Source organism: Pempheris klunzingeri, chromosome 12, assembly GCF_042242105.1.
Source record: "Pempheris klunzingeri isolate RE-2024b chromosome 12, fPemKlu1.hap1, whole genome shotgun sequence".
NCBI classification, from domain to species: domain Eukaryota; kingdom Metazoa; phylum Chordata; class Actinopteri; order Acropomatiformes; family Pempheridae; genus Pempheris; species Pempheris klunzingeri.
Window position 1 is genome coordinate 15,471,633 of NC_092023.1, and position 24,430 is coordinate 15,496,062.

Below are 24,430 nucleotides of genomic sequence, written 5' to 3' on the forward strand. Positions count from 1 at the left end.
GGAGTAAACAGGCTATCCAGTTGTTAGATGTCCACATCCATCTCCACAGTGGACTGTTTGATGTTCAGAGAGGGACTGCAGGTGGGGGACAGTAAAGGCAGAAGGGCTGGGAGATATTGGAGGCTGGGGAGCAGGTACCGGCGATTTGAGCTGGGAAACATTGGTAGGGGGTGGTGTCGACAGAATGGCTGGATATATTAGACAGAAGGAAATGGGTGCTAAGAGTATTGTCCAGATATAGTATGAGGGTGGCAGCTGGGGCGAGGTGGTGAGATGACACATTAGCTTTGAGACATTGAGGGCAAAGAGCTACAGAGCCTGACATCAAGATAGTGGTTTGCATCTGTCGCATTGAGGATAAAAGTGTCAGTACTAGTATCTGTTGAATAGCTTTAAATTTACAGTCAAGTATCGTTAGTCTCACTGGTGACAGCACTCACAGTTGGGGTAATAGCTGTAATGCAAGGACCCAACAGATGTGGGCAGTCAGGAATGACAAGGGGCTTCAAATTGTTTATTCTATCCTGTGAGTGTCATGGTGAAAGGCAACTGATGCAGCATCTGGGACATCTCCCAATCTTTAACTTGATCATGGCCGCAAACGCTTTAAACCACATTACGTGATATTGGCACATAAAGTGTTAAAATTACATGCCAGTACCATGGAAACCATTATATATGATATGATATGACCTCCACTGTCATGGAAACAATAATAAACACATGGTTAACATTGTGAAATGATCACGGTTTGGTTAAGATCATGGTTTGGGTTAAAGGAAGTATAGTTAGTAGGTTAGTTGTGTAAGTTAAGTAACGTTACTTACGTGATGCAAGTTAAATATTTTGTGTTAGTAAACTTAAATGACAACTTTTGGTTTCGCATTGGATAGGAAAAGCAGTCTCTAGGGTGAAAGTCCTGTGTGAAACCCAGGGGATTCTCCACTGACATAGTTTCTGTGGTGTTGTCAATTTTAACACATCATGTACCACTACTACCTAATGCGATGCTACGAGGTCATGGTCAATTCACATATTTCTGTAAGACAAGTCTAAAATCTCCCTGTAAGTGATAGAAAGTGTGATAGTGATAGAAATGTTATGCCTTCTTTTACCGTTAACCCTCTACATGTTTGGTGACATTGACAAATTGGATCAAGGGCCACTCTTTCATACATAACATGTTGAAGCGTAAAAGGTATTGTGTCGGTGGTGCAGCCAAACAAACAGTAGAGTTGTCCTCTGGCATCTTGGGAAGGACGACAAGCTATCGTTGGGTCAGGTTGGGGTTATATCCAAAATTACCTTTGTATTTATTGTGGTAGATAGAGAGGATAGAATATAGGCTTAAAAGGAAGTAGGTCACAATCCAGATAGAAATTCAGCAGCAATACGAAGATAACCCAGCAGTGATCCTTACTTACCCTGCCAGCCATGTCAAATCCTGTCTGCATGCAAGGACTGACAGAAGCTGGGAGAGATGATTGACAGCTACAAACAGATGCAACTTGTCAAAGTACTCTGGACAACAGATAAGGCCCCTGAGGACGACATGCTTAAATAACAGCCATTATTGCTTTTGGAACAAAGTTAGAATTTATTTATTTTTCAGTGGGTGTGGGGTTCGGTCGGGGGGTTGAGCGAAATCGTGTCTGCATCTTCTAGAAACAGAAAGATAACCAATGAATGAGCTCAGTGTTCCAAATTGTGATGTGTCTTCACTCTGATATACAATTTGACCCTGCTACAACAATACAACAGCCACATGCAACTTGTCAAAGTATTCTTGACAGCAGATAAGCCTCCTGAGGCCAACATGCTTATATTCAAGAAGGTTCACCACATTGGATTGCGCTACGTTGAATTGATTAATGATTAACCACTCACATTTCCTGTCACTGAATTACATGTTATCTTTGAGTGTGTCATCTGTGTCGGACATCTGCATTCTCCGAGACAGGTCCACAAACTCTCACCTATTTTCCATTCAGGTTAGGAAAGTTCTGTCAAATGGGAAGGTTAAAGGGACTGTGCTGACTGCCTGCTTATCTGTTAATTCAGACTGGACAGTGACAATATCTTTCTTTTCTCTCTCACCGCTGCCAGAGTGCCACACTCGATGACTGCACTGCCGTCCTTTAGTATCGATCTTAATTTTTTTTTTTTTACTGTGCTCCCTATGACTGAAGCAGCACAGGTGGACAGATAAGATACAGTTCCCGTGTGTTTGTTTCCAAAATTATACATCGGTACAAACGAGCGCTGGACTCCTCTGCAGACTGTGAGAATCGTGGATGCCACCACCACCAAGAAGCGGGTTATGCTCGCTTGTTATTTTTTCCCATCTTTCTCCTTCAAGATGGGGCAAAATGCTGTGCAGAGCTCATTTACTTCACACGGAAACTGCTCATTAAGACAAAGTTTAGTTCATTTGTTCCCTTTGCCTTTGTTTAGTTCTTTTTACTGAAACTGTTCAAACTTTGCAATCATTGACCTGAGTCCTTTAGTGTATGGTGTACTGATAGCATCTACTCAGTGAACGTTCTGTTGGCAACTAGAAAATTGTGACTCATAATTGAATGGATTTTTATTTTGAGGTATATACAACTTGGATTGACTTTCCCTGTATACCCACACAAGGTAGAATTTGTGAGAAATTAGATCTATAAATGAAAAGAAATCTCGTGTTTGCTGCAGGTGACTTGTGGTCACAGACTTGAAGTCAGAGGACCTGATGTAGGAGTTTAGATAATGTGCAGGGACCAGGCCTCGGACGGCTAGGGAACAGTGTGGGGGTGTACTGTGCTGTACTGGAATGTGTTTGTGGAGATTATTAAAGAGCCATATATTTCTGCTGTAGCCCCACAGGGCCTGCTCTTACTGGCTGATCTCTACACTGGCAGACGGGTAATGAAACAGGCCTCGCTGGAGATTCATCACTGTGAAGAGCCAAGGCAATTCTCCAGCTCTGTTCCTCTCACTATACTTTTCTTTTCCTTTCTCTCCTTTTTCTTTCTCGTTGTCTCAGCTTTGGTCTGTGCTACTATGTGCGACACGATACATGAACTCACATTTTGTCAAATTTCATCACGACTCTCTATTTGGCTCGTTGCTGTCAATGTTCTGCTCATGTATCACGTCAGGAGGACTTTAATGGCAGTTTGACGTCCCAGAGTATATCAGCATAGTCTCTGATGTCACGATCCATGCATGCCACAATGAACCACATGTGGCAGGTAAAAAGAGCCTTGAAAACCAATTGCTGATTATCCTGGTAACTCACTCCGTCGCAGGTTAGGTCAGTTGTTTGCCACCAGCAAAGATTATCCAGCTAGTCTGTTACATTGCAAGCAGGTCTGCTTTCTAGTGGATTAGCTTGCTAGTGGGAGAGTTCACTCACAGTTAAGCTAAAGCTTGTTTGATAAAGAGATTGTTAACTTATTGTGGGGCTGAGTGGTATGGACCAAAATCATTTCTCTATATATTCAGGCCGATTGGTGATACACATTCTGTTTATCTGTATTTTCTAGAATTAAGTTAAAGCTGTATGTCAAGACCACATGTGAGATGTTTCAAATGAAAACGGAAAAAAGAGAAGCTGCCGACAGTTCTCTCACACATAGAAATGGCCATCAATACTTGAAGTGTCTTCAAAATCTTTTTCATTTTAATAATTCTTTATCAGGAGTCAGACCACCTGTGGTTAATGGGGATGTGCGTAATTTAATGACTACACAGACACGCAGAGCGAGAGTGGGGGTGGGGTCGTGCAGTGAGTGTGAGAGAAGAGAGATGCAAACAGTGGCAAAGCTTTATGGGGGAAACAAATGCAACGTCAAACTATATCAATATAAATGGTAAATCTACCTCTGTCTCTTATCTCAAGACATTTTTTTTTTATAAAAGACAGGTCAAGATCAAACTTTTTATTTAAGAGAATTCAAAATTAATGATTCAAGAATGCGCACGTCAGCAGACACCAAGCGACATTGGCGAAAAAAAACTCCCCTTTCACAGGAAGACACTTCAGAAAGAACCAGGCTCAGAGGGGAGGCGGCTTTTTGTCTGTAACCGTGTTCGTTGTGGGTGGGAGAGAGAGGGAGGGATGGGGGACATGCAACATCAATATTAACTGTCACAACTATATTATTGATAATAGAAATATGATAATGAAACTAATAATCAAAAACATGAGTAATAATGAATAATATTAGGGATAATGACAAATCTTCTTCTGTTCGTTCACATTTTGTAAATTGATAAAAAATAAGCAATTTAATTTTATAAGCATTCTTACTTTACAGCATTTCTTCACACCCGCCTAAAACTTTTGCACATTAAATGTACCCTAAAAAGTTGATTTACAGCCCAGCCCTAGCTCATTAGCTAATTTCAGCGGTCCCTGCAATGCCTTCTGAAGTGTCAAAAGTAGGTGATGACATGTCTGTGAGATGGCTCTGGATATTTTGACCAAAAGAAGATTCCAAAAAGAACATGGGCATTTAGCATTTTAGCATTCACTTTTTAGTATTCAGCTTGAAAGCTGGGGCACATTCAGAGTAAGCGAATCAGATTTCCAGCTGAGAGAAGCTCAGCTGGGATTCAAGTCAGCCGGGGTACATCTGGCTCCAGAGGTGTTGAAGGTAACCACTCAACTATGAGAGGCACACAGCTAATGGCTTGTTGATATTACAAGGTAGGCCGGAGGGGTTCAATAGGGAATAAGTTTGTGGTAGAATCGAGGGGCAGCATGAAGCTGAGAGGCGGGAAACTTTTTTGCCTGCACACAGGATTTGCCAAAGGGTTGTATTTCTACTCCTCCATCAGTTCCAGCATTCACAATCCCAGGTCTGAGGACTAGCAATTTGGACCAAAAGTGACATTTCCTGCAAGAAAATAAGATTCATGTATGAAATTGGAAGAGCTGATGAGGTACAGAAAGCATGTTATGTATTCAGGTAAGCACTTCTGTCAAGACCTAGCTTGAAATGTTGGATGGAATGAGGTGAAGGGATTTGTTGGTGGAGGAAGAAGCTATAACACTGCTATGGGATGTGAGAGAAGCAGTTAATGGGAGACACAGAAGTAATTGTCTTTGGCAGATTTTTATTGGACTGTCTGCCAATAAAGCTCAATAAATTCAATGGAATTGGAGGGAAAACATTGGTAGAGGCGGCAAGAGGTGATGGAAAAGGAAGAGATATAGATGGAAGGCTGGAAAGGAAAGGGAAAGAGAGAAATAGACTGTTGCACTACAGGGATCAATTACTAGGAACTGTGAGTTATGGTATTTGCTGCACCAAGTGCCATGTGGCTTTATTGCATTGGGACAGTGTTTGGAGGAAGAGGGAGATTATTAACCACACAGAAAGAGTGAGAAAGTGAGGGAAATAAAGCAGACAGGGAATCAGAAAAGCATTGAAAGAAAGAAAGAGGTAGAGAGTTCAGAAGGAAAAGAAAGGGGGAGACAAAGAAAGATGAGTAAACCTTGAGTCTCTCTCTTCTCCGCAACCCTCCACTCTCCATTTCTGCTTGTCTTGCACTTTCAAGCGTGGAGCCCATTAAAGTGGATGACAGTGTAACTCACCACTGATAATCAACAGAGAGAGGGAGAGAGCAGATTCGCAGAGAGGAGACCCCAGGCCTCGTTTATTATGTTAGATTTTTCTATTGAATCTGACTGTGCTGTAATTTCTCAAAGTGGGAGGGAGGTGCAAGGAGAGTAATTTACACAATGCATAATCAAGACATGTGTAGACAAAGACAGAACAAATGTCGCCTGCAATTTATTAAAGTTCAAAGGGGATAAATATGTGTGTCATATTTTTAGATGTATGGTAGCATTTTCTTAGAGCACCAACTAATAAAATGCTCAAGTTCCCAGAATTCAGGTAGATTTTTTTCAAAATTCAACAAAACAACAAAATATTTAGTTTATAATTTTATAAGCGAAAAGATTTTGCTATTTTTTTATATTTGTCAAATATTCTTCTTTTGCCAGATTAAACTACTAAACATGATTAAATTGAATTATAACAATTATTCAGTTAATCATGTCATATTCTGCTCACCATAGTAAGCAGTGCTTGTGTGTCTTAAACTGCTCCATTTCATATCGTGTCTAGTAGCCCCTGGGTGTCAGCATGTTTGTTCTGTAATCCTCTAGAGCCATGTCACCAAGACGATTGTACTTATCGAAACAAAGGCTGTGAATTATAGCCAGTCATCCAGTGGCACAGCATGCGGCCACTGACTTTTTCCACTGCTGCAGAGCTGTGAGTAGTGGAAATAAACACACCTGTCATGTGCTCCCGCTTTCCCCTCACTGACCCTCGATTGGCTGGATGAAGTGCAGTAATGTTTTCTGTCGGACCCATGTAAAAACAACAGGGGCTAACCCCTGGGCAGTGGTATGACTTTACAATTAAAATAGCTACAACAAGGACAGTTACATACTGTAACAATAGCAAGGCTCGTGGCAAGGATAGTGGTGTGGTCACATCACTGACTGTGAAAACTTGTGAAAGTAGGTATTCAATACTGTCTTTAAAGACTGTGGGTATTTCATTGCAAGCATAGAAGTTGTGCTAAAGCACAGCCGAATTATTTCACATCAAAATTTTATTGCCATGCTTGTGGCTGTAGAATGGTGGTAGCTATTTATCTGTCAGGTTGGTGTTCACTGTTACTCCATCCATGTGACTTGTTGGTCTGAAGCAAGATATAAAAGCACAGGCCATAGTTGCCAAGGTACTTGGTTTAGATATTCATATTTCCCAGAGGTAAACCCCCAGTAACCACTATGCCATCATGATTTTTTCTTTAGTGCATACTATTGGTTCGTAACTTTATTTGACCAAGTTTATGGTACACATCGAAAATGATGGTTTGGATTTCCTACCTACCTAAGCAACAGTAGACTCAGATGTTGACTCTGAATATTGATACACATGGGAGTCAATGGGGTTTTCGAAGAGGCATCTAAAAGGCCACTGGAGGCCATTAAATGGCTCCACTTTATGCCAATGAAAAAAGAACGGACAGATGGCAGAGGGTAGGGAAGACACAGGAAGAAACAAGAGAGATGTAAGCCACAAGAGAGAAGTTAAGAGATGGATAATGATGATGGAGAAAGAGGAAGGGAGGTAATGACTGGAATACACCCAGAACCGCATGGATAAAGACATGAAAGAGGAGTGGAGAGAAAAACAGAAAAGCGGGACCATGCGAGAGGAAAGTCCGGAGAAGTCAGAGAAGGAGAGTGAAGAAAAGACGAAACAAGACGAGGAGAGGGACTCGAGGAGTGGTGTAGGGGGGTACAGAGGCCGGTGAGGTCAGGATTCGACCCTTTGGCGTCCCGTGATAATTGAAATTAGGAGGGTTTGGTGGGTGAGGGGGGGAAGGGGGACTGGAGGAAACAGGCGACATGATAATCAATTTGAGGCTGAATCGGAAACATGAGCCACTGGGGGGGCCTATTCCCCCTACCAGGCCTCCAGATGGCCCCGGCCCCAACCCTGTGTGGGCCCTGTCAGTGCACACAGTGTGTGTGGGAGTGTGTGTGTGTGTGGGAGTGTGTGTGTTTGAGAGACAATACCATCTGCCAAGGAGTGCAAGGGGAGTTCAGCAGATGTATTTGCTGACACTAGGGGCGCAGTAGGGTATAGACAATATACTGTGAGCGTGTGTGTGTGTGTGTGTGTGTGTGTGTAGGGACTCCCACTACGTTGTTGTTGGAGAAGATAAATAGCTAAAACAACACACATGCATACAGAGACTCAATGAGATGTGCAGATTTATGCAAGAAAGAAAACACCAAAACTTCACCCAACTTTTGCTTATGTTTCATGCCATGCTAGAGCCCAAAACACTCTGCACACACTCTCACACCACACACACTGACAGTTTGTGAAGATACTAATGTGTCCTTAGCGTCTGTCACACAAAGACTGGAAGACAACTAAGGGAATTTAGGAGAAGTTATCAATGATATTATCAAATATTATCAATGTAGAACCCATTTAATGTGAGAAGTCCGTCTCCAAAATGCCATGCAGTATATACAGTATATATATGTGTGTGTGTGTGTTTGTGTGTGTGTACTGATGTACCACTCATTGTCACTTTTTGATTTAGTAGATTGAGCTGTGAGTTTTTGCTAGGACGTGTTTAGGTGATGACATGATTTGCCACAAGTTGAAACTGCCAAATCATGTCAACAAACGACTAAACAGGAATTTTACAGTAATTTTATTGCAAAGGTTTCTTGATATAAAAAGAATGCAGAAACCAAGTGCTCAATCAGCTTCGCCTACATTAAATCATTGAGGTGCTCTTGAAGATAAAGAAAAGGTGGTCACAGAAAAGAAAATGCTCTTCAGGCAAAGTTGGGATAAAAATGTATATTAAAAGCCTTTATTTAGTCAGGCTGTTTAAAATGCTGACCGTCTTCAACCTCAAAGCGTCTTCAAAACTCTTCCTCCTTCCTCTTACCTTTACTCTTCTACCGCCAATTCAAGTTGCTTCTGTAATGTAGTCATTTTTAACGTAACACTCTTAAAAAAAAGAGGTAAAGATCGCAGAAGACTATATTGGTTGTAAATTGAGCTTCTGGATCACTCGGTATGATAACAGGTATGATAACAGGTTCATCCTATACTTCGTGACCCAAGTGGTCTTGCGCCTGCCAGCATAATACATGGATCCACTATTGATCAAGTCCTCTCAAATGAGGCGAATGATACTACGAGAGTCAAACGTAAACACAAAGAAACTCAAACATCACCCAGCCGCCCAGGGGACGACTGCGGGGTTAACAGATGTGAGTCAGTCAGTCGATCAGAAGCAGCTGAGAGAACAAAAAATAGAAGTATTAAGTTTATGTTTCTGCACACTGATCCAGAGAGAGGAGACAGATGAAGGAAAGGAGGAAGGAGGAAACTGAAGGCGGACACGAGGTCTGGAAGGCAGAAGAGATGCAGCAGGGGTGGAGGCGTCTGAGAGGATTTTGAAATGATGGAGGAATGAGAAAAGTTTTGGACGGATGCTCAGCTGCCAGCAGGTAGAGGGAAACGGACTGGTATAAGGGTCCATACATGGTGTATGGTTTTCATCATTTTAAAATTAAACCCAGTAAAAATAAAAGCCAGAATTCAGTATTTCTTCGATTGTCTATTAAGCATGCGCGTACATATTATTGAGGTGTGATGCTAAAATGCTGAACGACAATTCAGATATAATGTATCCAAACTGAGAAGAGCATTTGCTGAAAATAAGATGATCAAATCATCATTATCTTTTTCAGCCCAACGATGCAGCGTATATTTAAAAGGAACTGCTGTTCTGCCGAAAACATTTTCACATTCTCCAACGAATATGAAAGAATAAAATACCACCAGTTTATGTTTGAATGTTCACAGTTCTGTGTTAGATGTGTAAAATATGATTATCTAGCCTACGAAATAATAATTGCAGCATGATTTTATGTAAATATCATCCATTCAAAAACAATAAACAAAATATTTGTACTTGCACTCAATACCTTATTTAGTTTTTTGCAAATACATCACACAATCAGAGTGACATTGCATTTGATTTAGCATGGAGTGAGCTCTTTCCTGTTGAATGCACACTACCAGTTTGCTCATGAAGAGTAGTGGCAAGTGAGCCTTTAAACTGACTAAGGCAGAAGAGGCGGAGAGGAGGTGGGGGAGTAAGAAGGAAAAGGTGAAAGTAAGGTGAGTAAGGTGAAATGAACTGAGGACAACAAAGGGGAGTAACAGAATGAAATGGCAATGAGCGAGCCAGCAGTGGCAGCTGGAGGTTTGGCAAAGTGTTTTCTTTAGGAACAAACGCATCCTCCCTGTCACCAATTAATACATCACCAGACCGAGTCATACCCCCTATCATGTATCTGTGTCCCTTTTAATCTCTCCCCCCCCTCTTCTCTCTCCTCACTCCCCTTGATGTGTTGAATTTTATTAGCACCGTTTGCCATCACAACACAGCACACGCCCCGTCAGCCGGTCGGTTTGTTGACTTGCTCACAGCACTCCTGCCGTTCGCCCCTGCTGCCTACTCCCACATTGCTTCTGTATGTTTGTCACGCCAGCCTTCCCCTGTTTTAATTGGTGCTCGTTAGGGAAGAAAATGCTGTTTTTGCTCCATTTTCACGCAAAAAAAAAAAAGCAGAAGGGGGAAGAAGTCAATGAAAATGTTAATTGATAGCGGATCGAGGACAACACTGGCAATTAGTGCAGGCTGACAGATGAGCAAGGCGCTGCACTGCAGACTTTGATCACTGCAGAAACTCACATACACACACATACTGTATACACACATGGATACATATGCCCAGTTAGCCAGCAGTGCCATGTAGATGGGGGCCATTGTTTGATTCAGGCCGAGCAGGGAGTGAGACTATAAACTGGGTTTTGTGTTCTTAGTTAGCATAAACACACACGCGCACATACTGGTGCAAAGATACAGAATAGACGTTAAAACAAACAGTCATATCAGCCAACACACAGATACAGACAGAAAAATGTGCTGGGGTTATCTGCTGGTTTTGAGAAAACATCATTTTGCTGCTGTCTATCTGCGTCTTCTACTCTCTCTCCCTATATTTCTGTCGACTGTGTTGCAGGAAGTGAAGTCGCTTTCGTTTTGTAACGATATGATCAGCAGATGTATTTTCACTGTGCGTGCTGTGTTGAACCTGTACAGTGCTGTATTTCTGAGGCTGATACAGAGATTGATATTTGAGAGTAAAAATCATCCGATGCTGATACATAACGAAGTATCTGTATCAGGAGGTGGCACCAAGGCTGGGTTATCATTTTGGCAAAGCAGGCAATTGCCCAGGGACCTCAGGGGCCCTAAAAAGCTCCAGGTTCTTTGTCAACAATTGGCTGTATTTGATTGAAGTAAACCATGTCTGTGAAAACTGAGCAAACTCCATCTGTTGAGGAAAAACCCAGTAAGTGAACGAGGCGATTACATTTTTTTGTCAAACTGCTCTTTCCATTGTCTAGAAAGAATCTTCAAGCTCTGTGAGTGTCTTTTGTTGTGGATCCTCATGAACTAGTGATTTCCCTTTCAAGAAACATGGCAGGATCAATTTTGCTATTGTTTAATGAACTGCTGCCAGTAAATGAAAACTCACATAGCTGCCTTTCTGTTTTGACTCATATTGAATATTCTTTTTATCATTATAAAAATCTCATTATTCTTTCACACTTTTATTGACTGACATTTGTTTATGATAAAACATGGAATAAGAATCATTAACATCATAATGTTGCTGACATCTGCTCAATTCTCACTCACACTTGCTCTCTTTCCTCTTCTATTCTGATCCCCCTTTCCCACCTCCTCCCCTCTGCTCTCTTCATCCTTAGGTGAGCCTGCTGTGGCCAGAGAAAATAACTGTCTGAACGCTGCCAAGGCCTGCAACCTGAATGACACGTGTAAGAAGTACCGCTCAGCCTACATCAGCCCCTGCACCAGCCGCGTCTCCACCGCTGAAGTCTGCAACAAGAGGAAGTGCCACAAGGCCCTGCGGCAGTTCTTTGACAAGGCAAGGCACTTCTGACACAAGCTTATCAAAAAAAAGAAGAAAAAAAAAAAAACCCCACTAAAAAGCACACATACTGGAGGTTATCCAAACGAATGATATCTGATGAAAGCTGAATGTCCACCACAAAGGACCTGCTTCAAAAGGAAGAATGATTTTTGAAGTGGATAAGTTAGAGGAATTGTCAGAATCACAATAAATAATCATGTGGGCCTTTTTTGTTCATCGCCGAGCTTTGACATTGATTCAGTCATCAAACAAAAAAAGATGCTTTTGCTGTCTGTGCCATATTGTAAAAACTGATGTGAATCATTGTAATAACAACCCAGCTCCAACGATGTCCCTGTGGAATAACTTAACTGGGGTCGCTCCAAATACGCAACCATATGAATAAACAGAGAGCTACAAAGAATGCGTGACATCGTTAATCTTATTGTGATGTATAATTTTTGTGTACTGTTTTCACAACAGAGAACTCTGTGTGAACAGCTTTGAGTTTTCTTTGTGCTGTAGATAAAACTATGGTGACATTCTTCTATTGTAGCTGGACTGTGTTGTCACAGCCCTATTTGTTTCACTCAACACTGACATCAGAATGTTTTGGTGTTGGTATTCTATTGAAGCAATGTTAAATAGGCATTTTTGCACAACAATGTATAATGCATGCCTTTACCTTTGTGTTTGGTGTTTCTTTTACTTGATTATCAATCCTCACTTCAATTGAACTTGGAAAATCCTCCAACAGGAAGTGATACGTTTGACATTTCCAACAGTGGACTCAAGTAGTTAGCATGATCAGTAATAGCTACTGCATGTGAACAACACGACGTTAGACCTTTTAAATAAAACAAATCCAAAGACGTGTGTCTGAAAGGTTGGACAGTGCACAAAAAGTGAGACCAAAGTCTTACAGGTCTTGCAGACAACTTCACTCTCATGTTGTGTTGTGACTCTTGTGCCATGCAGGTTCCTCCTAAGCACAGCTATGGCATGCTGTTCTGCTCATGCCCGATAAGTGACCAGACAGCATGCTCTGAACGCAGGCGTCAGACCATCGTCCCCGTCTGCTCGTACGAGGAAAAACAGAAACCAAACTGTCTCGAACTGCAGGCCTCCTGCAAGACCAACTACATATGCAGGTAGGAACCAACATGCCTTAAGAAGCCTTTTCAAGTTTTTCTGCCATTATTATACCGCCAACAGTAAAGAGATGACTGGAAATTAGGGTACAGAGAGATACAGTACAATATGTTTCAAACATGTCAAAACACCATCACCACATCAGGATACTCCACTGTCTCGTTTCCCAGTGTTAGTGCCTTAGGCTGCTCCCTAATAATAGACAAACAGTTGGGTGATGAGAAGAGTCTCAGTCAGACAAGTTTAATTGGTCAGTTAGTTGCAAAAAAAAAACAAGCAACCTCAAACTCTTTTTTGTTGATTTTTCTTCAGGACTGGAGCAAAAGTGTCAGGGTTCCTCTTATGAGGAAGCAGCCAAATCAGTAATCAGCCAAAATCCAAAAAAGAACTGATTAGAAGAACAGATTTTTTGACTAGGGAAATCTTTGGTTGTGGGGCATTCATTGCTGATGCACATCTACGCACAAGAGAAGTATCAATTTTATCACATTAATTCTCAGAACTGGTGCATCGTGGCTACTGCACTCTCCACTGTGTGCTATGGATGATGTGGCTGGTGCAGGCAATGTTCAGACCAACATGAGCACTGCATCAAAATGTTCAGCTTTTGCTACAGCGTAGTGCTTTATCTGGCAACACTGGCCAATAAATATCATGCAAGCATATATTATTCACAGAGTATTTTGTGGTATTTATCAGTTAAACAGCATTGCACACTGCTTTGTGAGGATATATCACACCTTCTTTATGAATATGAGTCGTTACCATCAGGATGGAGGTTCAGGATACCACCTTTGAGAGATTCTTCATGCCTTCCAGTTAAACAAATACTTGTGATATGAAGTGTTTGTTGTGTGTATTTTGTTGCACGTAACTCCTGATTGCTGCTAATGTTGTTGTGGCGCTACCGACAAAGATAATTTCTGAAAGGATAATAAAATGAAGCTACGGTGTAAAAATCTGTCTCAAAGAATCGCTCACACACACAAGCACACACGTCTTTCAGATTAAAACGCATGTATAGTCGAATGAAGAATACCAGAGCACAGAACACAACTTCGCACATTGTGATTAACAAGCAGAAATAACAAACAGGCCCCTTGGACACCTCTTTACATTGTGTGGACGCTCTAGTCAACAACACCAGCAGGAATAAATTGTCTGCTTTCAAGCCTCAAATCTCAGATTCACACGCACACACAAGAAAAAGAGTCATTCTGAGTCAGAAAAGAGTAATGCAATGATGGATATTTGGCATCATCCTCACCCTCATTGGAGTGTGTGTGTGTGTGTGTGTGTGTTTGTGTGTGTGTGTAATGCAGTCTCTAGAGCCTACAGCCAGCAGTCATGTGGCTCTCTGGGATTAAATGGAAGCATTAGGCATCATAAATGAGCTCCATTTGGACTGTGGCCTCAGGTCTCCCTCCCTCCCTCCCTCCCTCCCCACCGTCTCTCTCTACATAACAGCAAGCAGCATGACAACAGTAAATTCATACTATAAGTTTCTGTCCTTTCTTTCATCTCCGTCTTTTTTCTTTCCACGGCCCTGTCTATCCGTCAGACATACGCTCAGCGCTGAACAACAGGTCTCACTGCGCAGCAGGCTCCTCCCAGACCATTTGTCAGTTAGCACAGATAGATTAAAGCCATGCATTTCTACAAGCTCCCTCACCATATGTCAGGTGTAGTATACTGCCGCCATTGACAACTCTCACTGCGCACTGCTCTGCTCTGCACCAGACTGGTGTGATTACATAGATCACATCGTGAGTGCATATACACTCCCCTCCAAAAGTATTGGAACAGTGAGGCCAGTTCCTTTATTTTTGCTGTAGACTGAAAACATTTGGGTTTGACATCAAAAGATGAATATGAGACAAGAGATCAACATTTCAGCTTTTATTTCCAGGTATTTACATCTGGATCTGATACACAACTTAGAAGATAACATTATTTGTAACGGAACACCACATTTTTAGGCGAGCAAAAGTATTGGAACAGATAGACTTCAAATACATTAACGTGAAAAGACATAATATTTAGTTGCAAATCCTTTGCTTGCAATAACTGCATCAAGCCTGTGACCCATTGACATCACCAAACTTTTGCATTCTGCTTTTGTGATGCTTTTCCAGGCTTTCACCGCAGCCTCTTTCAGTTGTGGTTTGTTTTGGGGGGTTTCTCCCTTCAGTCTGCTCTCTAGCAGGTAAAATGCATGCTCTATAGGGTTGAAGTCTGGAGATTGACTTGGCCAGTCTAAAACCTCACACTTCTTGCCCCTGATGAACTCCTTTGTTGTTTTGGCAGTGTGTTTTGAATCATTATCTTGCTGCACCATGAAGGATTTCCCAATCAGTTTGGTTGCATCTTTCTTTAAATTGGCAGACAAAATGTTTCTGTAGACTTCTGAGTTCATTTTGCTGCTGCCATCATGTGTTACATCATCAATGAAGATGAATGAGCCCATCCCAGAAGAAGCCATGCAAGCCCAAGCCATGACATTACCTCCACTGTGTTTCACAGATGAGCTTGTATGTTTGGGATCATGAGCAGATCCTCTCTTTCTCCAAACTTGAGCCTTTCCATCACTTTGGTAAAGGTTCATCTTTGTCTCATCAGTCCATAAAACTTTGTCCCAGAATTTTTAGGCTTGTCTCTGGACTTTTTGGCAAATTCCAGCCTGGCCTTCCTATTCTTCTTCTTGCTAATGAGTGGTTTGCATCTTCTGGTGTGGCCTCTGTACTTTTGTTCATGAAGTCTTCTGCGAACAGTAGACTGTGACACCTTCTCTCCTGCTCTCTGGAGGTTGATGCTGATGTCAACAGTTGTTTTAGGGTCTTTCTTTACAGCTCTCACAATGTTTCTGTCATCAGCTGCTGCTGTTTTCCTTGGTCCACCCGTTCGACGTCTGTTACTTAGTACACCAGTGGTTTCTTTCTTCTTCAGGACATTCCAAATGGTTGTACTGGCTATCTTCTCTCAGCTTCACAATTGCTTGTTTTTCACGCATGGACAGCTCTCTGGTTTTCTTGTTGGTTACGACTCTAACTATAAATGCAGTCTGCACAAGCAAAACCCAAATCTGAAACTGAACTGATTTGAATAATCAGTGTAACAGGACACACCAGGGCAACAAAACACACCTGTCAGTCACATGTTCCAATACTTTTGCTCACATGAAAAATGGGTGGGTTCAAACAAAAGGTGCTAACTTCTAAGTTGTGTATCAGATCCAGATGTAAATACCTGGAAATAAAAGCTGAAATGTTGATCTCCTGTTCCAATACTTTTGGAGGGGAGTGTATTTGAGTGTACGTGTGTGTGTGTTTTAGTGCATGCTTGGAACTTTTTCCTGGTAGCAGGCTGTAAATGTCTCATTCAGATTAACACAGAAATCTACTCCTCTTCAGAAACATCTCTAAGTTGTACTGGTGTCCTCCTGATTTAACACAAGGAAAAGGCATTTTTATATTGTTATTCTTTTATTATTTGATGATGATCACACTGGCTGTAAATGAACTAATAATACATTTTAGAATGTATCATTCAACATAATTAGTTTAACTTAATCTTACGGTTATACGGGATATAATTATACGGGGCATTTCTCTGCCAAATACATGATTTAGATAATAAAGAACTGAACTAGGACTTTATTTACAACTTGTGATCGCCTGAACTTTTATGTTCCTTCCCTGTTGGAAAAAGTGACATTAAAAGATTTTGCTTTGTGTCAAAGTGCAAGTATATCGCACTCAATCTAACTTCAAATGGTGAATTCCTTGGGAATCCAAACTCCATTTCAATTTCACATGCCATTGCACCTGTGGCAAAAGTGTAAACAAACATTTATGAAGGTAGTAAATGAAACAGAACAGACTTGGCGGAGAATTGCCTTTAGCCTCATTCATTCCAGGATATAAACCAGCCGCAGCATACGTAAGAGGGTCATCTTACTCCACTGAAGGCAGCCATTAAGAGGGCTAATTGCATTGAGAGAAATGACTTCCAGCATTCAGTCATTTGGACCGGGCATTTTGCGGCGCATTCCAGTCACATTGGCCATCTGAATTTCTCATATAAAATCTAGTGGAGCTTTAATCATGTTTGGCTCTGAAATATTTTTTGGATCCGTGTGTGTTGCAGGTCACGACTGGCTGACTTCTTTGTCAACTGCCAGCCGGAGCCCCGCTCGCTGTCAGGCTGTCTGAAGGAGAACTACGCAGATTGCCTCCTCGCATACTCAGGCCTGATTGGTGAGTTCACATGTTCACTTGAGTTTTATTGGTCAACCTCGTCTTGGCCTTTACTCCCATTCTCAGTGGATTGTTGTTAATATACCTTTAATGGTGTCTTTAAAGGATAGTTTAGTTGTTGTTTTTTTTTACACATCCTGAGTCTTGCATTTGTTGTTTTGTTTCTTGTGCTAATATTAAGACTAGACTAATCAAAGTTGTTGCAGAACTCTGGCAACACAAGTTTGATGGGGCAAGCCACACGAGCAATCAGATGGTCACTTTCTAAGCACATTAACTGTTTAGCAAGATCATCTAGATCTCTTTATTGGAGGTTAAACAAAAAGTGAGCAATAATTGAGATTCAGTTGCTGCTGTGACTGCCACATTGCTAACTTGAGGGGAGCCAGAGGGCAGATCAAACCAGGTCTACACTAAAGTTGTAGTCAGCAAAGTAATTGCTGAGATTTGGATTCGCCGCAACATCACTACATATCGGACTGCAAACATGAGCAGTCAGATGATCAGACAAGTTGTAAACAAGAGTTTATTCCGATTATTTAAAGTACTTTATTTGGCGGTGAAACAGAAATTGAGAGCTCTTTAAAATGATGGCATTCTTGCCACCAAGACCACCTCTGATCCGCCCTAAAGCATACCCTGCTTTATTGTCTTATTAACTCCTAAATAAATAAATATCCTAAATGAACATCATGCTGTATTGAAGAAGCCTTGAAACTAGCGGCTGAAACCATGAACTCATTAGGAAAGTATTTACTGGGGTAATAAATCAAGTGAGAAGTAATATGGAGCCACTGGAGTCGCCCCCTGTTGGCCATTAGAAAGAATGCAGGTTTGAGGCAGTTCTGCATTGGCTTCTCTTTTCAGACCCCGAAGCTACGTCCACTTCTTTAATACAGTCTGTGGACATAACTTCAGCATTTCCCTTTGTTTTCTCTTTCAAATAAGATTGCTGACCTCATGGTTTGTTTCCAACCTGATCATTTCTGATCTGATCATATCAGGTCACATGTTTCTTAAACTGCAATGTGCAAAATCACAACTAAACAGAAACGTGGTAGAAAAGTTGTACTTTCTTTTAATCTAATCCTAACTCTGTGTCCTCACAACCCGCCGCGTCCTCACTACAACAGTGAGCCGTCAAGAGTTGGTCCTTGCAAGTCAGTTAACCAGACCACACATACATACACACGCTGTCCACACAGTGCCAATTCATTCTGCCTACTGCAAAACAAAAAGGCCTGTTTTGGAGTCCAGCCAGCACAAGGGAACAATCCATTGGGGGAGTGAGAAATCACTGACTGAAGCTATTTACTTTCCCTCGCAGAGAGAGAGCCTATTCTTCACTCCAGCTTCTCTGCATTCTGCTTCCTGTAGAAAGTCCACCACACTGCGTTACTCCTCTTCATGGGGAGGAGAGAAAGAGAGATAAATGTAACAATGATTTAACTCTGTTATTACGGAATTTATAATTTAGAATATTACAAGGATGATAACTGAGTCTGAAAGGGTTTAAATATTCTTTTTTTCTCTAGACTCTCTACAGCATATTGGGGATCTCGACAATAACAATTCATAGGGGATCCTTATTATGGATCAAACATCTCACTTAAACACAGATAGATGAATGCATGAATGAAAAATCATTCCATCCATCTGCTGCAGGCACCGTGATGACTCCCAACTACCTGCGCTCACCCAAAATCAGCGTCTCTCCCTACTGCGACTGCAGCAACAGTGGCAACAACAAGGACGAGTGTGACAAGTTCACAGAGTTTTTCACAGAGAACACCTGCCTCCGTAAGTTATTCCTCTGCCCAGCTGCCGTCTGACCAGCTGTGCTACTTTTTTTATTCGGACCACTTCTGTTGTACTTTAGTCTTATCTGTTTTGCTGTGCCTCTGCCATCTATTCTCAACCACTCTGCTCTGCTGGATTCTTTCCTGTTTTGCTCACTTATCCTCTCTTTTCTTCTCTTGTCTACCTTCTCTGGGTCTCTCCTTCTAACCAAATATATCCCATTGCCATGCTTGCATTGTTGTCCCTCTGCATTATAAAGAAACCAGTCATATTGCACCACAGTGCCTGTGTGTGTGTGTGTGTGTGTGTGTGTGTGTGTGTGTGTGTGTGTGCGGGCGCCTAAAGCTGTAGCAGAACTCCTGCTCCAGATCTTTGACAGAAAGCGGCTTTCTCATCCAGCTCTCTCACACAACGACTTTAATTAACAACCCTCCCTTCCCAAATACACACAAACACACACAAACACACCTATTACCAGCCAAGATTAATAAGTTGCAGGATATTCGTAATATGCTGTGGAGATAAGAGCCAGATTCATTGTGTTTCTCTGTAATCAGGGCTAATTCTGATCTTTTATTTTTGATAGCACACTCCACAACACACTTAAAATGTAATGTGACTCCTTGCTGACGCCTGTACAGAGGTCAGACCACAGGGTCATAGAGAGAGTATTTTACTCTACATCACCTACGTTTGAATCTGGTTAAAAGATGGTTGATGACATGTAGTTTACTATTTGACTGGATGGAAACTTACACTTAGACTTAGACTTTTCTTTATTTGATCCCCCATAGGGGGGAATTCTCATGTTACAGCAGCAACAATAGAACAGGGAGAGTGAAAAGAAGCAAATAGTAAAAGAAAAAAATAGCAATAGCAATAGCAAATTAAATATAAATATAAATATATGGCTGTGATGAAAATAAATATTTACACTATGGGATATTTACACTTTGGTTCAGCAGATTAAGTACAAGATCTTTGGACCTTTAGTACAATGAAATCCTTTAAAACCCGTGTTCATCCAAAAGGATTTGCTCGTGAAACAAAAGTGATCCAAACATGGATTCTGATATTGATGATAGGGATGGAAAGGGACAAATACATTGTGAATAAGTAGTTAATTAACCATGAATACATCCATCGTCTCAGGCTAAATTACAAAGAGTGGTGGTTAGGGTTGGGTCTCAATGGGCAGTTCCATTTTCTCATGTCAGGTTGATGGAATAGCTGGATTTACTCAGGACTGAGGGAACCAGATCTCTTATAGAATCTTTAATCTCTTTGTGCTCTCTTTATTTGCAAAAACAAATGCACAAACTCTACAGACAGTCAGGTTCTGCAGTTCAGACCAACAGAGTAGTGAGTCTTCTCTCAAGAAACAATCCAGCTAATTGCATCTTCAGACTCTCCCAATCTAACTTTAACTTTTATCTTTAACTTTAGTTACTTACAATGTTGAAAGTTGAACCTAAATAGATTCAATAAGGGATTTGAAAACATTTGGATTATAAAAGGTGATTGAATTCAGTCTTTATAAAATGATTGAGCCCCAGTACTAGTGCAAGTATAACATACCTTAAATTTGCTCTAGTTTCTTAAATGAAATGCTGACAGACAGAGACACCACCTCATCACACATATAAATGGCAACTTAAGAGTGAAAGCTTATCTGTATCCTTACAGCTACATTCAAGTTGATGGTTTGCTTTATTGACCAAGTATGTATACACAGTCAAGGAATTTGGTAAATGCACTGCATTTATACAACACTTTTACCCAGAGTGCTTTACTATTTTTGCTTCTCATTCTTCCATCGGCACACACACACACGCACACACACACACACACACACACAGCGATGGCAGCAGGCAACCACACAAGGTGCTGGCCAGCCCTCAGGAGTAAGTCTGGGTTAAGTGTCTTATCGTTGTCCTGTCTTCCTCAAGGACATTTCGACACGCGAGATGAGAGGAGATGGAGATCGAACGGCCAATTTACCAGCATCACATCAAATGTTTGTGTAGAGTAGCATACATTAACCACTTTCTGTTCATTTACATATTTTCCACTGCCAAGGCACCCAGTTGCCTAATTAATGAATCAATTAGGTATTCAATTGGTTAAGCAATCAAACGCCAGACATCTGCGTCACTTAATCAATCGGTCAATGTGTCCCTAAGTAGATGTTTTGCGCAAGAGAAAGTTTGTGCATTGAAAATAATGATCCATAGTCACAGTAACGGGGGTGAGTTGCTTCCGGCAGTTCAGCTTTACACGAGCAAAGTGGGTGGTTTGATTTTCTTTTGTCAGAATGACAGTTAGCAGATGAGAAAACACCAACAAGATGCAGCCTCATTTTCACCAACTCTTCTCTCTTTCACTCTCTCATTTGTCTTCTCTTCTATTACCTTTTTATCCCGCGCTTTCTCTGCTCTGTTGTCTTTTTACCAGTCAGGGTTAACAAGGTTGGTCCACCATATATAATAAGGGCCGCCACAGTCAGCGTATGCGTGTTTGAGCCTGCGCGCGTGCATCGTTGTGTATTTCTCAGTAATCAAAGGGGGTTAATGTGGGTTAAAAGAAGCTCTCTCTATACTGTATGTCTATAATTTTCCTTTTATTGACCGTAGGGAGGGTATGTGGAGTAAGTGGAGGAATACAGAGGACTTCCTATTATTAGTTTCATGTCTGTATTCTCTCTTACTCTCCCTTTACTGCTTGCTTATTTCGTCATTACAGCCCCTTCACTTGTTCTCCTGCTTCTGTTTCTTTCTGCTCAGCCCATCTCTCTGTCTCCATCTCCCTCCTTTCATGCCCTCCCTCTTTCTGCTCTCATTAAGTTTGCTCAGCAGTAACTGGAACTGACAACTCTAAAGATCCTGACACACGCCAGCTACAGGGTCATGACTAGAAAGAAACTACAAGACAGAAAAAAAAAGAGACAAGAAGAGGGAATATGGACAGAGAGAGAGAGAGAGGACTTTCTGTTCTTATACTGCGCTGTTTTATTGTTCAAAGATGGAGGAGAGTTGCCCGGGACAGACAGACAGATTTAAACATATAAGCATCCTGTAACACAGTAGTTCTTAACTAACTGTTTCAACCTGACCCCTTAAAACGAAGCAGGTGAAATATCCAGTAATTCAAAAGAAAAAAGCAATCGTTAGAGAAATACCAGAAAAAGTAAATGTACTAAGTACTACTTACTTATTACTACTAGTAATATGGTTTTCTGTTTTCTCCTTGGAGGGTTCCTCACCCCCAGGTTTGGAGCCACTGCTTTAATATTCTCGAAAAGAAACACTGGAGCTTTAATGTATTCAAAGCCTTTCCAATGCGATGCCTCCCCATTTCCGGAATATGTAGTGGATATCCAAAGGTCACACCATCCAGCATGATCATAATTCTTGTATTACAGCAAACCATGTGCATGTAAATTAAGATAAAGTGGTAATGTAGACATCTGTGAGAGCCCATCTTATACCGCTCACACAGATTTCTGCTGCACTGGGAAAATGATATCACCCTTGTTCAAATGCACAATGATACTTGCATTCATGGAGGTTAAATTAATATTTGGTTTAGTCTTTCAAAAATTACTGTGTTTATGTACTCTTCTTTTTTTACCCTTTTCAGGTAATTTTATCTTTTTGAGTTGAATATCTTGTAAGTGGGGATAGGTTTGGAAAGCAAAGACAGTTGGTTTGGTCATCACTTCTTAAAAAAGGGCTGTTTTAGGATCAAGATTTAGAGAGAAGTAATGTATCTGTGTACAAATAAATGTTTGGGACATTGTGATTTGGGACAGTATAGTCCCAATACACTGTAAACATCTTGTATGCCTCAGTTTGTTTGTTCAGTCTGCAGTGGCTGTGTACTATTTTTATGTATCCTGGGCAAATAGTAGCAGAGGTGCCTTTTACTCTCCATTAAATCTATTGAGGAAAGACATAAGTTCTATATCTTTAGATTGTTGTCCAAGTACACTAAAAAATTTGAGCTAAAAGTAATACTTCCACTTCTTGAAGTTTGATCTGTGTGGAGTGGGGTGAAAAACAGCACACGTACTGTAATAATGCCAATAGTATGTTAGCTGGTGACATTTCTTATTCACAGTGAAACATAATCGCCATTATGCCTGAGTATGAACACACAAAAGGTTTTAACGTTCACTCAAGATAATGAGACCAAGGAGCTGCAAGCTAATTTGCTATCCTGCAAAGCTGGTGATCAAATGCAGCTCTGATACCGAAAGAATAGAAAACAAAGTGAAAGGAAATGCACAAGCCATGTGCAATATGGATTTGCACCTTTTTTATAGATTTGTTTTAAAACTTGTTTTGTAATTTTACAAATTAGTTTAGTAGCAATATTTGAAGTATTTCTGCAATAGTTCACATTCACTACCACCATGCTAAAAGAGGTTTAACTGATTCAGGATAAACAGGAGGACAGTGAATGTTTAAACAAACATGTCACACAGGCACCAGATAGCAATCACTAAGCTCACATGCACATCTGACACGCTGATGCTGAATATGAGATGCAAACAGTGCGAATGGGCCTCAGGTGAAAAGAAGCCAGGAAAGAGGCCATCAAGAAAGAGGCAAGAAATTCCACTAAGTAACCCTGACAAGGCACACCTGTGAAGTGAAAACCATTTCAGGTGACTTCCTCTTGAAGCTCAAGAGTGTGCAAAGCAGTAATCAGAGCAAAGGGTGGCTACTTTGAAGAAACTAGAATATAAGACATGTTTTCAGTTATTTCACACGTTTTTGTTAAGTACATAATTCCACATGTGTTCATTCATAGTTTTGATGCCTTCAGTGAGAATCTACAATGTAAATAGTCATGAAAATAAAGAAAACACATTGAATGAGAAGGTGTGTCCAAACCTTTGGCCTGTACTGTATATGGCATTTTATACATAAAACATTCAACCAATGTTTTTAAATGGAAGGGAAATATAATTGGGTATTAGTTTAAGATAAATGTGTTCCAAATGGCAGTTTATTTTAGACATGCTCTCATTATCACATCGTCATCATAAACTTTTCTCTAATAGTTGTTTGTTTGTCATGGTGAGAGACAGAGAGAGGATCTGTCCGTCCTTTGGGATGTCTGGTTTTACCAGAGATCAATTCAGCAAAGCAGATGAAGCGAGGGAGTCTCCCACTCTACTTAGGTCAAGATTAATAGTCACATTTATTAAATGTGCAAAGTGGAGCTAACTCAAAGGTTCTTTGTAGGTCAGGTTGAGTTTAAGCAGAAGCCACTTCCACAGGGGGAGGAAAAGAAAGAGGAGGACGAGAACATGCTACATACAGTAACCCTGAACAACATGTGTGTAACTGTCCAAACACAAGTCAGTCCAGTCCACCAGATATCTTTACATGCACACTCCTATCCACATGCCTAGTCATTGACAAGCAGTTTCACTTGTTAAACAATACTCAGTTCCACAAAACCCAGTGCAAGGTAACCTCAATTTACCTCTCCAAGAAATCCACAGTATTTTGATGGTTATCTGTCAGAGCCACAATCAGAAGTTAAGCTGTTGAGGACGCTGAGGATATTTCTGAACCGCTGAGATGCCAGGCACACCCTGAGAATCCCCTGGTTCCTTTTCCTAAATGTCTAGAACTAGGTCAGCAAG

At 41.0% G+C, this 24,430-nt stretch overlaps 1 protein-coding gene across 2 annotated transcripts in view; it reads left to right on the top strand.

Moving 5' to 3' along the window:
- gfra1a (gdnf family receptor alpha 1a) overlaps window positions 1-24,430 on the top strand; it is an 87,254-nt gene that overhangs the window by 51,091 nt on the left and 11,733 nt on the right. For both annotated transcript variants that reach the window (XM_070840841.1, XM_070840842.1), the window contains 4 exons: window positions 11,400-11,578; window positions 12,542-12,714; window positions 16,862-16,971; window positions 18,637-18,771. In XM_070840841.1, the coding sequence (XP_070696942.1) occupies window positions 11,400-11,578; window positions 12,542-12,714; window positions 16,862-16,971; window positions 18,637-18,771 (597 nt within the window). The remainder of the gene's footprint in view (window positions 1-11,399; window positions 11,579-12,541; window positions 12,715-16,861; window positions 16,972-18,636; window positions 18,772-24,430) is intronic.